Raw genomic sequence first — 16,436 nt, forward strand, 5'->3', positions numbered from 1 at the left:
GCAGTACACATTACTAAAAGTACTAAATATAAGCTTCTATTTTTGTGATTCAGATTCTACTTTTGTGACTCAGAATCTCATTTATGCTCCTAATTGTTCTATGCCTTTTTTTTTTCCTTTACCATGTACATGCACTAATCTCGTGTCTTATAACTTGCATGTTTGATGAATTTACATTACATGGAGATGTTTGCTTTAAAATTCACAAATTACAAACACACACACACACAATTAAATCAATTAAATTGTTACCATCTAGTAAATCAATTAAATCCCAAAATGTACAGTAAAACTGACACAAAACAATTAAATTTAAATCTTAAGGGGGAAGTCAATCAGAAAGAAGATTTTTAGAGGGGCATTTTCAAAACGGTCTATAGGTGAGGGTTCACCATGCTTTTTTTTACCTGCTAATCTCTAACTAAGCTTATTGCTGTAAGAAATTAGTAAATACCTACCGAAACCTCCACAATTATAGGTCATTCTCAACTTCTAGTTTTTTTCTTCTTTTTTTTTTTTTTGAATTCTTATGCTTAAATACACTAAAGATTTTATCAAATTTGATAATCAACCACTAATTCGTCGAGTTTTATTTGTTAAAAATGATTGAAGTTTATATTTTTGCTAACATCTGTCGAATCATCAGCACTAACCATTAATCCTAAAAGCTCGAACTACTAAAAATATACAACCAATTCACTTAAAACATACAGACACGACACCTATGGATCTCAATTATGACCAGATCTAAGCAACCTCACGCCACTTTGAATATGACTCGGCCCAACCTTTAACCTCCCGCCATTTTAAACGTAACTTGATCCAACCTGACCTCCCACCATATGACAGGATACTGACCCTTTTAAGCAAACAAAATCATCAATGAATTTGAGAAAAACTCCAATTTTTTGTTTGAATAAAATTACTTGTTTTCAAACAATTTTAAGTTGAGGAGGCCTTAATTTTTTTTAAAAAAAAAAAGTTGAGGGACCTATCTCAGAATAGCCTGCAATTGAGGGGTTCTCTCATCAAAAGATAAAGTGATAAATGAAGAAAAGAAGCGTTCATGCACTATATCAGACCAGCAAAATACAAAAGTCTTACCGTCTGAGGGACAAGGAAAGAATCTCATTTGGCACCCACTGTTTCAATCCAATTTAGTTCATCTTTCGCGATCGCAGGGTGAGTCCCATGATCAGATGCATATAATGCAAACACTAAAACTCGCTTGCGAATCGCCGCATATCTACTTCTACACCACTCTATGAATTGTAGAAAGGATGCAAACATCTATGAAACAAACACTCCATACCTGAGCATTTCTCGCGCGGCAAAAGATGATCTCAGGAACTCACCTCTCCTGCCGTAACTCTCGTACTCTGCTCTGTTCCCATAAGAAAAGGGCGCAGAGCTGTGTACCCGGCAGCGGCGATGAAAGAATGGCATGTGCAAGAAGGCAGCTTTTCTGAGAAGCCCGATTCAGTGCTTATGAGAGTGTTTCCGGGCTTTACTAGAACCAACATCACCTCTCTCCCGGTTTCTCCTCTCGATGGTTCTGGACACGCAACAAATGGTGCCGATGGCCGCCATTGCGTAGAATGCTTTGTAGGGAGCCAAAGCCATCGAAACAAGGAAGGTGTAGTAACCTGCGAGGAGGTAGAGAAGGCTCAGACTGACTTCGCGCCCACCGCTGCCTGGTAATGCGAATGATGCATGACTGATGTTCGGCCTCGATCCGAAAAGGCTGTGGAGAATAACCCCGACACAGAGAACAGAGTCCACGAACCAGGGAAAGCTCTGTCCCATACCGATTCTCTGGGGAATAAATTGAATTGGTAAATCACATATCAAACCAACAACAAATTTTGAACTAAAAATCACAAAAAACTAAAATGTTTTGCCCAATTGCACGGCAACCTGATAAATTCAATTTTGGTCCAAGTTTTTTTTCTTTTTTTCTCCTTGTAATTTGAACTGCAGAGGTCGATTTGGCACAAAAAGATATCAACAATCCAATATTCTCAACATCCCTTCGGTGTAGAAAGTTAAATATAGCCTATAATTTTTTACTAGTTAAAATAAATCAACATAAGATAAGATGGTTGTTGAGTTTTCTGCGCTAAATTGAACTTGACGCCAAATTGCGATAAGTGGGTTCTCTCGTACCAGATTAAAATTAGTGGGTCAGATTGTAATTAGGAAAAAGTCGGGGGATTTTAATTGAATCCTAAATTTTCTACATACTGCAACGAAGAGGGAAGCAACAAGATTGGATATGTTAAAAAAAGAACATACCTGTAACCATGCCACAAGAGATGGAACAAACATGAGAGTCGCGAGAAGATGCAAGATTGCAATGCCGTGCCGGTAATTGAACATCTCTAACTGGCTATCGCTAAAGCTTTTAGAGGACGTCGGGCTACTCGTAGAGTTCTCATCCATAGGCAGGAGCGGCTGTAATCCATTGTTTGTTTTTGCTTTGGAATTCAAGGTGGAATTCTCCTCCATTTTAGGCTTGTAGAAGTCCTTTTTCTGAGCATAGCTGCGAAATGAAGCCGCCAAAGAACTGTTACAAGACCAGCATATACATTTAGACACTTCTAGTAATATATTGATAGTGACTGTAAGCAAGCGGTATTAAGAGAATGATGTTCATTCTGTACTACAACTAAAAGTGATTTATCACGCGACTCTAAAATTATGAGAAAGACATAATCAAGCATAAAACTTGGACCTATATGTCGTGAAAGTAATAATGGTTTTCTCATACCTGAGAAGGGTGTGATGAACAGTGTTTAAGTAAATACAAAATAACACGTTAGGATGAACATGAGGAAACAAATGCTAGCAGAGTTGTGGTGTAGAATACATCATGATGCCTAAGAAAGCTATCTAAATAAACTAACAAGTGCGATACCACAAAGAGCAATACTAATAATTCATTCCAAAATGGGTGTAAATCTTACACCTTCACCGTCCAATGGCCAATTTTTCCCACACTACTAGTCTTATCATTCCATTTTTTTTTTCTAATCCTTGGATGGTGAGGTGTTAAGACTTCCAGTGAATTTTTGGGTCTACAAGTAGCATTTCTCTATCACAAATAAAGAGTACCTGCACAGAGCCGAATGAGCATGGAAAGCATGAGATAAAAGCAATACACTCAGACCGAGCGCTGGATGGACAAAGAAGACAAGTGGTATCGTAACAAATGCTACAATGACGTCCGACTTGTCCCGAATTATCTGCACAATCTGTTTTAAGCAGTTCATCAATTAATATACACATCTTGTAGGATATTTGGGAGATATGTTATTGGAGCAAGAGGCTCACCTTCAATGAGTTTAATATTGATGAAACATTAAGGATCTGAAGAAGAAATGCAGAGTGAAGACTTTCTTTGCATGCTTGCCAGCTACAAAACCATTTTATGAAAAATACAAGAGTTAAGGATAAGAATTTATATATATATATATATATATATATAACTTTCTAACTAAAGATTATGAAAAGAAAGTGTTTTAGCAAAAGACAAAGCATGGAAAACCAAAGATAAGGTGACATATATTTATCAAGTAATAGAAAATGTTACATATAAATGTCTCACAGCCACAATGCAGAAAATGATGAATTAACTACTGAGAAGACTAAAAGTAAAGCATGTCATAGATTAAAGAAAGCAGGATATTGGAGAATTGAAATAGATTGCGCCTCTTATGCTTAATATTGACAATTCTAATATCCAATGCGATCAATAACCTATTAAGCATAAGAAGAGGCATGTGTGATCCTGACAGGCAGAACAATAGCCTCTCATAGAAGACTGCATGTATTTCACAAAAATTTCCTAGTTTTTCCCCTGACAGTTGTTAAACTTACTCTTGAATCATACAAATGGGATAACTACTTGATCCACTAATGCATAGCTTTAATAGTTCTCGCAATACTAATCAGTGAAGTTTCCCTGAGACCGAGATGATTAGTGGATACTAGCCAGCTTCCTAGAAGAAAACAACTTATATTCACATGTATAGATATGAAGATATGTGTGTACAACATTGAAACTTAAGTTTCCATAAACGCCTTGATGTTCTCTAAGATATTGTACATACTACTGAAATCCTAATATTTTGTGTGTACAGTGCAATGATGCATATTAATTATGCATAAAATCTTTCTGAGTACCCAAATTGACTTCATCTTAAATCTTTTATTTTCCCATTTTCTCTCCCTTCCATCTCTTGAAAATCTACAGTAACCATAAAAAAGATCATTTCATTCACCATCTTCTCCTCTATGTATTACTATCTAGTCATCTTTCCTCTAGCTTTTAACCTAATGTGCATGCGCCATGTCTTCCTTCCATCATCATTAATCTTCACACACAGCTGTTAATCATTCTCCCCACACAGCAGTCACCTCGCAATAGAAACAAGAGACTAAGATTGCAAGATGGGATAGAGTTATAGAGATACAGGATTGACGGGAGAACAGAGTATGTGAGGTTGGAGATAAGGGCATTTTGACACATTGGAACACTTAGGCGTATTACTGGATATGTTCTTATTTATTTACTACATTTTTAGGGGGAACCAATATTTTGTTCTAGGTTGCCTTACAAATCTGAGTTACACTTTTAATGCAAAATCTTCCACCTTAAATCAAATTCTTGCCATCAGGGGTGGTGATCTACGTGAATGATTAAAAATCACTATCCCCAGTCTACAGAAAAGATGGAAAATAATAGAGACAATGTGCATTCAGGTATATAAACCACCATTTAATAGCATTGAACATAGATAACTTGCATTATACAACTAAATGAAAAAGTGATTAGAGTGACATATAGAGCTTCCATATTATTGCCATACTTCCAAGAGATTACGTATATATATGAAGTATAATTTAACAAGACAAACCTTACAACAACAATACTAAAATATTTAAGAGTTCCAAGAATTGGAATAACAATTAAATTGGGAAAAGGAAACATCTATTATATATGCAGTACTCACCGCCTTTTGATGAAAACATGCACAATGGCAACTGTGTAAAAAATCAGCTTTGAACTTAATATCAATAGGATCAGACATCCATTTGCAATCAGGTAGCAGGCCAAGGAGACAGAGAGAAAGCTTGCGAAAGAAGGAAACTGCTGTGCTGTGATGATGGAAAAAGCAAGGGACAGAAGTATCGGCAAGAAATAAAGCAGCAGGAATGGCTGTGGAATTCTTAAATTGAACTCTAATGCTGACAAAATGGACGGCACAGAGGAATCAAGCTCCCATGCATAAGCTTGCCGCATTAGAGCAAAGAACATTGCAGCTATCATGAAACCGATTATCTGCAATTGAAAAAAAATAACATTCAATTCCTGGAAATTAAGATAATTCAATGCCATGCAACAATCACATCAAAGTCGAAATACATATGCAGAATTTCTAGAGACAATGTGGACAGCAAATGATTTAAGACAGGAAGCCAACATAGTCAATATGAATTATTCATATGACATGTGTAACAAGTATCGAACAAAAAAAAAAAATTATCACGCACCACATATAATGAAAAGCTAAATCTATCACTATCTAGGTTTCCAATATAGAATCATGCCATTAAAAACATACTGCAATGTAAGAAAATCAGATGTTTAAATATGGTACTTGAATTTTGAAGAAATAGCAGATGAAAAAGTTATATGATAACACAAATAGGAAAACCCAATTATGAAGCAAGTGAACAAACTTTGTTATTTCTTCAAATTCGATCGCCAAGTGATCATGTTAGAGATCTAAATGTTGGACTAATGGCAATTAAAATATCTCTGTTTCTACAGTATAAGGTATTTTTCCCATAGAGCACTAAAAGTATTAGTATAGTATTGCTACACTGAGGGAGGCTCTCTGTCCTAGTAAAATCACCTGAGGAGAATACAAAAGAAAGAATCTGCTTGCTGCAGCCGTAGAAGAAACAGAAATGCCAAGTCTGTAAGAGCAATGGGGATCTGCCTGTAGAAAAGGCACAAAGTAACCAAGTATTGCTCAGAAAATTCTGGATTAATTCATGATGTAAACTAGTGCTCCAATAAGAAAAAGCTTTCGAGTAATAAATTTATGGAAGCATGTGTATCTAATTGGACAAAATGTATAGAGATCGTTACCAACAGCAGCACAATGGTTTTCTCAGGCCCGTTATTAAAGTCCCATATTGCAGGCAAAGAATCAACAGTTATAGTCTCAGAGTAAATATTTGGTATAACATGTAGACCAGACACAGAATCCCATGCCAACGCGACAGGTGGGAAACACCTTAGTTTGCAAAGGCCTGTACGAACAAAAAATGAAAAAAATCTAACCAATCTGTATGCGTAGGAAGGTACCATATGTCAGAAAACAAAACAACAGTTTTTACAATAAGAGAACAAAAGCAAAATGGCCGAAAATAGTTTGACTTCAAATTGTCTAACACACGTGAGTCACTAGGTGATGTCCTTTCAAAATATAAGTATAGAAGATTTTATTTCCTTAATTTCGCAAACTGTTATTAGTTCACAAAAAAAGCCTGCAGCCAACAAAAAAAAAGAAAAAAAAAATCTTACCAATCTGTATGCGTAGGAAGGTACCATATGTCAGAAAACAGAATAACAGTTTTTCCAATAAGGGAACAAAAGCAAAATGGCCAAAAATAGTTTGACTTCAAATTGTACACAAGTGAGTCACTAGGTGGTGTCCTTTCAAAATATAAGTATAGAAGATTTTATTTCCTTAATTTTGTAAACTGTCATTAGTTCACAAAAAAAAACCTGCAGCCGCAGCACAAAGTTGCTTGTCCCTATGCCAAGTAGATTTCCCATTAGAACAACTAGGAAACAGCACATGAGGAGGAGAAAGACAGGAGTTTTGTGATATTTTACCCTCTTCCTTAATGTAGTCCCTCTCGAGAATTTTCTCACCGAGTGGAAGGGAATTTTTATACTATTTTATTACTGAAGGAGTACTGCACAATTCCTAATATGTAAAGGGATTTTGTTTTTTAACATTTTAGCCAACAAAATTTAAGTCATGTATTACACTTCATGATATATTATCATGAAATATGTGATGAACAGAAATTGTATTCTTCATATCCATGCGGAAACTGCTAAAATTATAAGCCCATAAAAGATATAAAGTGAAGAGAGAGAGAGAGAGAGAGAGAGAGAGAGAGTGAGAGAGAGAGTGAGAATGAGATGAACATGCAGTGACAGTCAGCAAGCAAAAGAAAATATTGCATAGAAAGCTTACGATTATGTTCTGCGTCGTCGCCAGAGGTCTTTATTCCACAGCCTGCTGTTTTTAGTGATAAAGCAACAGGCAAAAGGCCCAGGCTAATCGGGAATGACAAATTCAAAGCAAGTGGGTGATCCTCCTTTAAAAAGATTTCCTGTAAATGCATATTCTTAATAACCCTACAGCGACGTGAAAAAAATAGTATATTATCTTATCACAACGAAAGAAATGTTCAACTCATTTCCATTTAGCACTACTTACTAACCTCTGGAACATAGCTGGAGCGCAGAAGAACAGCAAAAGAAAATTCTCTCTCCCCTTCCTTTGGATTGAAGAATTGTCCAACTGCCATAGAAGCTGCTGGGGGAGGCCGACCTGAGACAGTCTGGATACCAAAAGTTCAGAAAATGCATCTACTCCTAAAGCGCTTATATCAAATTCACTAAAGCATGCAATTAATATATATTCTCTTCCATCATAAATAATCCCAGCTATATACTTAAAAAAAGAACTTCATCAGTTATAACAACATAGTTCCCTGGTTACTAGTCACAATATCCACGGCATAAAATATGATACATCTAAAAGAAGTCAAACAAAATGTTTTGAATATAGCAGGTAAAAGCGAAAGATCAAAGAACATTGTGAAGCAAAGAAAGCTGAAAAGAAGACTATACCGGGCGAGGGGCAACAGCTATCGTCAAGAACCGAAAACCACTCATTTCTTCTGGACCCAATAGAAGAAAGGCAGATGGTGGTGGTTGTTCAGTTTGACTTCCTGGTTCGACCTGTTCAATAAGATTAAGAAAATAAAAAAATAAAAAAATAAGCATTACACTCAAAATTCTGCTTACTTTTAAAAAAAAAAAAAATTCAAATTCTACGTGATCGGATGCACTAGCAGATAGTGGATTACTAGCGGTCATTACTTTTATTGTGGCAACAGAAAAAAAAAAAAAAAAAAAAAATGGTAGCTTTTTTGTTTCTTCTTTGTTGAACATTCAGTTTATAACCTAACAACAATAACGGAATGAAGTCAGTCCTTTTTTTCCCCTAGAAAAGAAGAGAAATGCAAGCGATACCAAACAACGCCTCACATATTGATTATCTCAAGGGAAACAAAGAAACAAAAACTTACCTGCCTTGGGGCAGGTCCTGCAGGAATCTGGACCATTTTTGATGTCACCTCAATAATTCTTTTACTGGCTGGTGCTTCATTTACGAGTGATGAATTACTCTTCTCAGGCCAAAGGTGAATTCTTACTCCAGAACATGGAGCAAGATTTGTTACAAATACAAAGTGTCCTCTGCCATTTGAGCCCTGATTTTTAAGAGCAAGATTGTTACATTCTACCAAGTTATAATGCCATAACTAAGCTATTTACTACATAAAGCAAGACACTGTAACAGCAAATGTTACTTACCAGTTTCTTTATATCCAACCACCGCCTTCTACCATCCATAGCTAGAACAGTAACAGAGTTTGACTGAATGTAAAGATCTTTCTCGGGGCCATTATCAGCCCAGTGCACAGATGATGGACAAGAAAAAGAGCCCTGCTTTTGAGATTCTGCGAGCAAAACGCATTTCATTGATATTTTTTTCATACACAACATAATCATCCTTGGCAGGTGCAATAAAAACGAAAGAATGGAAAATATATATATATATAGAAAATCCAATAACAACAAAATAAAGACAATCAATTTTTATAATAATTTACAACATTCCATAGCAAAAAAAAAAAGAAAATTATAACTTTTCCAGACTAGCCTGAGGATACTTAGTTTTCAAGCAATATGCTAGCATTGGTTTTTAATTTGTGAGAAGAAAAGGTTATTATGACATACTTGATAGTATGATTACAGAAATGTAAAGAAGACAACATAAACTGTACCAGCGGTATCCTTCCTATCCTCTATGGGAACATTTGATGAAGGCGAAGATGGTCCCGCATGCCCCGTCCAACTAAGAGCCTGAGGTATTGCACTTTGAAGCATTCTTGTAAACACAAAAAGCCTTTTCTGTGTGCTTGAAAATGGTTGCCCGGTTGTAGGATCTATCATGCTAAGTATACTGTGTGACATCTACAAAAGGTATTGATATGAGTATGAAGTGAACAAAAGTAGAGGCAATAGTATGCAAAAGAGACCTCCACTGAGATTCTTATTATATTTTACCTGTACAACAAGTTGGTTACACCAGAGAATAGTTTGGTGTTCCATTGATAGCCAAACATTCTTCATGCCAGAGCTGCCTATCGTAAAACCATGACTGGAGGGCACAATGCCATCTAAAGAAGCCAACTTTGACCGAACCTGAAACATAAGGCATTGAAGGCCGTCAAATTACCTAAAACATCACTACTGATGAAATTAAACTGACATAAACTCATCTTTTATTATCTAAGAATCAAAAAAAAGCACCCAATAACATATGCACCAGTTAGCAGTCAAAAAATATTTAAATAAGAGAAAGCATCCGAATGACATAGTTTTTAATATGTAAGCAATATAATGCCAGAAAGCCTAACACATCCATTGCTTCCAACGTGGATCAAATGTTGATACATCTAACCATGTTTCCAAATAAAAATTATCTCTTAAACCAATTCCTGAAATTAATTAGTCACATACAGCAGCAAGCAGTTCAGAGAGAGTTACCGACATACCATACAAATTATTCCTTTCTCACTTATTAGTAGAGTTTGAGATATCAATCCAAAATGCATTTGGTCACCCGTAAAAGTTTAAAAACTAGAAATCATGTGCAGATATATTATTTTGGTACCTTTTCTTTCTAAGTGTACCAACATTAGCAAATTGACATACTTACAGCTTTTGTTGTGAGTATTTATGATGTCCAAAGTCATATCAAAGACATGGAAGCAACAAAAGCTGATGTCCAGAACAATGTAATCTAATTTAGAAACTAGAGAAACTGAAACTGTTAAATCTATCATTACGTTTCCTTTATGACAGTGAAGAGGATGTTTGCAGGGCCACATGCACCACCATTTTATAGGGAAGAATCATTTACAAAAACTAAAATATAAGGTAAATAATTTTGTCACCAAAACCTTACTACCGTATTTTGTAATGCACGCTGCAAGAAGTTCCACAAATCAGAAAAGATTGAACAAAATAGAAAAAAAGAAAAAAGAAAAAAGCAAGCAATGTGTAAACAGGCCAGAGCAAATTCTTTTTTAATAGCATTTAAAAATACAGGGGGCAGGGCAGAGTGAATCATATATATTCCTGAATATAGATTTTCATACTAGATGCACCTATAAATATCAAGATACTCACAGATAGTATCAGTATATGAGAGGACATTATGCAAGTATGAATTATCGAATCTGTAGCGAAATTACAGGAATGTAGGAAGGAAGTAAATTTTCTTCTTTGTTTTGCATAGAGTATAAAGGGGAACCTGATAATCGTGAATGCCACCTGATACAGAGACAACAATGACATTTGAGAGCTTCGGACTTGATGTTTGAGAGCTATGCTTCTCATACCCCTGTCTCCATTCTCCGTTCACTTTGGAAAAAAAATGACCCAAAGATGGTTGCAGTGCAACAGGAGGAGATCTGAACAAATGATCAATAATTAACAAATATACTCTGCGTGTGCACGCACTCGCCGCGCGCGTGCGCACGCGCGCGCGCGAGAGAGAGAGAGAGAGAGAGAGAGAGAGGACATACTGGTGCGGGCTAGAGAGAGTTATTATGGTTTCAACTGCTGACTTCCGCAAGTGTGGATGGACAATAGCAGCTCTGGCCACAAATCCACCCATAGAATGACCAACTAGTATTACACTGGTAGGCAAGCTTACAGAGGTTTCAACACCATCTTTTAACTGGGCTTTGCGAGATTCTTGGTACTGATCTAAGATCTACAAACCATATCAACCCAACCAAAAGAAAGAAACAAATTACACCTGTAATTTGTAGGATGAGAAAACTACTGGAAATAGTGCGACTGAGTGGAAAAAAAGAAAGAACAAAGCTATACCCATGCTTTGTATGATCAGAAAACTCTAAGCATTGAAAATAATAAGTGTGAGTGGAAAATGTACATATAAAGTCGCACTGAAAGAGTCAACATAGAAACAAGTCAGAAGCAGGTTTCTGTCATAGGGCCATAAGTTTTCTGTTTAAATGGGCAATGATAAAGGGCTTCTCTTTTTGACTGAATAGAATTAATAGAACAAAGATGGATGATAGATTAAAGGTCTAGCGAACATTGGCTAACTTGGTTAGTATTAAATGGTTACCCGGTGGATGGCATACACGACATATTCCGTGTGCTCTTCAAGTATCTGACCATCCATTGCAGAATGCTCACCCTCCAGATCCACGGCAAACCAGTCCAACTCACGGCTGTACTGAGCTGGAATTGTGAAATCCGCCAAATCATTTGGGTAAATGGATGCTTCCTGATAAAAGGTAGCTTCAAGTGGTCCTCCTTGGTATGCTCGAAAAGATTCAGCAGCCAACGATCGGACCTGGAAAAATAAATGAATAGAAAAAAGAAATGAAGAGAAAACACACACTGTAAGATCCAGCAAGTGGCAAACATATCTACGTATGGCAAATATAAGGCCCAAGTAAGGACTCGAAGTCACAGAATCAAAGCATAGAGAAAAATGATAAAAGTTCCAAATATGCTCAACTACTCCAAAGCATCAAGTGAAAGCACAAACACTGAACAAAGCTTGCTCATGCAAATAGACATGTTTTGCCTTTGACAAAAAGCAAAAAGGAAGCGGACCTAAAGAGCAGGAGATCGTAGTGCTAGCCCTTTCAAAGACTAAAGGTTGAACTCACATGTAATAGGTTGGCAAGCCCTTTGCTTCAACACAAGTTCAAGTACAACTTCATTTGATTAAAAGTGAAATCAAATGCAAAGGCAAGAACGAACAGCATCACATTGGATTATTTTGGGTCTTAGAATAATCCCTAACTGAAGGGTCTTAGCAAAAATGATAGTTTCTGGCTATCTGTTCATCACTTTTGTTTCGCTTCAAGCTGGAAGTCCTCCATGAATAAATTAAACTAAACTAATGTATCAATTCTTAATTAATGTTCATCTGACTCCAATCCAAAAAAGAGGAGAGTCAACTTACATTCCACCGAATGAAATAATAGAATAATGGCCAGACAACTAAACAGAAATTATCATAAAATAATAAATGTATTAATACACAACAAATTGAGTCTGCTGTACCACTAAATGCCGGCCAGTATCCGTTTGTTCATGAAAATAAACATATAATATCATTTTTGAAACCCTTTTGAACAAATAAGCAACAAGCTGAGAACAATATAGGCAAGATTATCGAACTTTTTACATGGGTACATGTCAAAATTTGCAAATTCAAGTCCATATCATGAGCATTCAATTAATAAAGTCCTTGCCTGTTTGTAGCTGCCCCCATTTCCTGGTATAAAAAGAACAGGAACCCCACTGATCTTCTTGATATGTTCAGCAAAATCGATCTGCTTCCACCCTTCATGGTACAAGAACAACCCATACTTATCCGACGACACATTTGCCGGAGTTGCGATTGGTATATACGTTGGATACATATAAGTCATTATGCACCCATTTGGGATCGGTTTCATCAATCCATACAAGGCAGTGAGTGCGATCCAAACGAAGAAGATAACGAGGACTCCCACTTTACACTTCGCCCTAAACCCCATTCAAAACCCTAAAACTTGCCCAATTTAGCCAAAAATCAGAGGATATAGTTCTCAATTCCAAACTGATTCAGAGACTATATTGTTCACAAATCAAAACTAGGGAGAACTTCAAAAGATATACACAAGATCAAGTCGAATTCAGATCCAAACAAGCTTCTGAGAAAAGTCATTAGGGGGCGAAATGGATCGATATTGAGCTTGCTGTGCAGCAAATAACCTTCGCTGACCAGGAAAAAAAGCGAGATCCAAATAAAGAGACGATGACGAACTCCACTCTAATGCTTCACCCTAAATCGCATCAAAAGCCCTTCAAACACAGTTATATAGCACAAAAATTGGAGTTGTAGTCCTCAATTCCAAACAAATTCAGACGTTAATTCGCTCAAAAGTCTCAGATCCAACGAAGAGATATAACACGATCGAAGCGAGTACGGATCCAAAACAGATTCCGGGAGAAGCGATTTGGGGTCGAAACGGGCCGATCTCGAGCTCGTTCCGCAGCGAATAACGTCTCCCGATCAGTAGAAGTGCAGGATCCAACTGAAGAAGACGACGATCAGTCCCACACTAACATTCACCCTAAAATCTCATCCAAAACCCTAGAAAAACAGCTTGATAGCACCGAAATCGGAGGTTATAGTCCACGATACCAAGACAGCTTCTGGGAGAAGCAATTTGGGGGCGAAACAGTTCGATCTTGAGCTCGTTCTGCGGCGGAGAACGTCGTGCGATCGATGGGAGAGCTCCGAGGAGGCGATTTTGGAGGGATTGGGAGTGGAAATGGCGGAGAATTCGAAGGGGTAGTGGGGGAGGAGATGGGGGGAACAAGGAAATGGAGAGAGAGAGAGAGAGAGGGGTTTTATTAGGTTGGCACTGTAAATCAAAAGTGCCTTACTATATTGAATAGCAAATAAGATGGACCCGGTCCACCACGTCATCGTAGACCGTCCAATCATATAGCAGGAGAATATGTACGGAGAGCCTCAACTATATGATATTTTAAATAGCCCTCTCAACTTTATTTTTTTGAAATTGGCACTTTTCATTTTTCTCTACTTGGAGTTAAGTTTGAGTTACATAAATTGAGAGTTTTACCAAATTTATAAGCAATTCAATCAAATTTCATACATTTAGTTATATTTTAATTTCTAAATTAAAATAATTATCGTCTGATAAATCACAGAACTAATAAAGTTACTAAATTTTTAACCTAACTAAATAGAACTATTTAAATAGGCCATACTTTAGGGGGGTCTCAGTATATTTTTACCACCTTCAAATTATCACAACTTTAAAAACTTATTTTTTTGAAAATTTTTAAAAAACATTATGTGCTCCACTCGGGAGTGGTGATTTCCGGTCCACGATGACGTGGCGCACGAGGTTCAGGAAAATTTTCCCCTAGGCCTATCATGTGAGGTTTACCGGCAGTAGCCGGTGGTTAGGACGAGCTTTCCCGTTGCAAATTCAGAAATTCTGTGTGTGCACGAATCGTAAAGCTGAATCGACGGTTGAGATTACTCTAGATTACCAAATGGTGGTAACGTCCGTACGGTATCTTCACCGGGAATGGCCGGTGGAGAAGTGTGAGAACTTTTGTATTATTATCCACAAACTTTTGAATATTCACAGGAAGATCCGACAAAAAGCACATTGTCAGTGTAGCCTACTGGAGCGGATTAGCATCATTGCACTTAATTACCCAAAAAATATAAAATTTTATGAAATTTTTAGAAATACGAAATTATGTGACTACAAAAAAAAATTCCACAGCTTTATTTTTAAACTGTTTGAATATATACCATTATAAATTCACAGAATTTATAATAATTAAAATTTCAAAATTTTAAAATAAAAATTTAAGATTCAAATTTTAAATTTTAAAATTAAAAATTTAAAAAAAGTAAAAATTATTTGATAACCACATAGTGGTTAACTATAATTTTTTGAACAGCGCAACAATAAAGTAAATTGAGTAAATCATATTGGTAGTAAAAAATAATTTTTTAAATTATAGAATGACAAAATAAAAATAAACTAAATTATAGGGGAGCAAATTAGAATTTATCTTTTCTTTTTCAGTAAGTCAAAAATGTAGAGACCCTTTAAAAGAAAATTTCTACATATACACCCCAAAAAAGTTGTAGATCTTATACCCCTCATTTTAGAATTCACAAAAACTCAGATAGATTTTTTAAAAAATGATACGACAAATTCAAAATAATGGTCTTAGATGAAAAAGATTATAAAATGTATATTCCACTTTAAGGTGTACCAATAGCATTGCTCAAAATTAGATAGAAATGTCGTTTTGAAATGGCTCTCCTCAACTCTTTTTAATTTTTATTAAGATCCCATTTTATATTTTCTGGAATTAAGTAATGTTAGTCCAAAAATTTAAGAAGTTATCAAATCCATTGATAAAACTAGACCACTTTCAAAATTATTGTACATCAAAACTAGAATCACTAACCAAATATAATCCCAGAGTGAGGCTACTATGCTATCGGAAGCATGGAGTCTTCCGTGCTTCCAGCTCGTTTTCGATGTTGCGACTTTCAAATCGTCGATCGGCTTCGTTAAACTTGATCTAGAGTATTTGGAGTACCTAGAAAATAAATTTTATTATTTTTCGATATCATTTTCCTAGTGATCGAATGGCTCAAAATCAACAAATTTCAATGGCCGTAGTGAGCCGTTTGCAAGTTTAACGGTGCTGAAATATCCAAATCATGTGAAATTTTGATAGAAAATTCTTTATACTATATAAAACAAGATCAATATCTTTGATTTAAAATTTTAATGTCATATTATTACATTTTGTAAAATTTTTATTTTCAGCCGTTGATTTTGAGCCCCTTCGTTCACTAAAAAAATGATATCGTAAAATCATAAAATTTATTTTCTATGTACTTCAAATACTCTAAATCAAGTTTAACGGAGCCGATGGACGATTCGAAAGTCGCAACATCGAAAACGAGCTAGAAGCACGGAAGGCTCCGTGCTTCCGATAGCATAGTAGCCTCACTCCATAATCCCAAGCTTGTAATTATAGATAGTACAATAGATTTGTTGGTTGGAACATTGTTATAATACATAGGATATATTTAAAACCAATTTTAAGAGTCCAATTAGAAATGATATTATTAATTAACACTGAAATGATGCTTAAAAATGTCCTCAAACTTTTAAAATGTGCGATATTTTGATTCTCAAATTTAATTTATTGCAATTTCTTGCTCAATCTTTCTACATCATTGCAAGTGCCACAACTCAATTTAACTTATTAAACAGTGATGTGTCGCTGATGTAGTACTAGCTTAGTAGCATTATAATCCATAAATGATATTTATTAAGATGCGATATCACTGTCACATTAATGAAATATCAATTTCCAGTATGTGAACCTAAAGTTGAAAACTAAATTGAAGAAGCTTTTTCTACATATCATGATGAGA

At 35.9% G+C, this 16,436-nt stretch overlaps 1 protein-coding gene across 2 annotated transcripts; it reads right to left on the reverse strand.

The window, feature by feature from the left end:
• On the reverse strand, positions 1,029 to 13,820 carry LOC109720311. Of its 2 annotated transcripts, none has more exons than XM_020247336.1 (18): positions 12,691 to 13,820; positions 11,547 to 11,777; positions 10,975 to 11,165; positions 10,701 to 10,860; positions 9,449 to 9,586; positions 9,166 to 9,355; positions 8,693 to 8,838; positions 8,407 to 8,589; positions 7,946 to 8,056; positions 7,534 to 7,653; positions 7,284 to 7,422; positions 6,161 to 6,324; positions 5,922 to 6,008; positions 5,016 to 5,344; positions 3,334 to 3,415; positions 3,115 to 3,254; positions 2,296 to 2,542; positions 1,029 to 1,815 (listed from the first exon to the last, which is right to left on the reverse strand). In XM_020247336.1, exons 1-18 carry the CDS (start codon positions 12,976 to 12,978, stop codon positions 1,480 to 1,482), a joined length of 3,282 nt encoding a protein of 1,093 aa, XP_020102925.1. In that variant the 5' UTR covers positions 12,979 to 13,820; the 3' UTR covers positions 1,029 to 1,479. The 2 variants fall into 2 exon arrangements, with proteins under 2 accessions (XP_020102925.1, XP_020102923.1); XM_020247334.1 differs by having other exon boundaries at positions 2,296 to 2,566.

This window comes from Ananas comosus, linkage group 14, assembly GCF_001540865.1.
Source record: "Ananas comosus cultivar F153 linkage group 14, ASM154086v1, whole genome shotgun sequence".
Classification (NCBI taxonomy): domain Eukaryota; kingdom Viridiplantae; phylum Streptophyta; class Magnoliopsida; order Poales; family Bromeliaceae; genus Ananas; species Ananas comosus.

What these genes read in the sequence shown, in the direction of transcription:
- LOC109720311 (XM_020247334.1), bottom strand. Translation starts at nt 12,978, where the DNA reads ATGGGGTTTAGGGCGAAGTGTAAAGTGGGAGTCCTCGTTATCTTCTTC. An exon ending in ACTCTCTCTAGCCCGCACCA is followed by an intron (nt 10,861 to 10,974) that starts GTATGTCCTCTC and finishes TCATTTGTTCAG; the next exon opens with ATCTCCTCCTGTTGCACTGC. An exon ending in GTAACCAACTTGTTGTACAG is followed by an intron (nt 9,356 to 9,448) that starts GTAAAATATAAT and finishes TACCTTTTGTAG; the next exon opens with ATGTCACACAGTATACTTAG.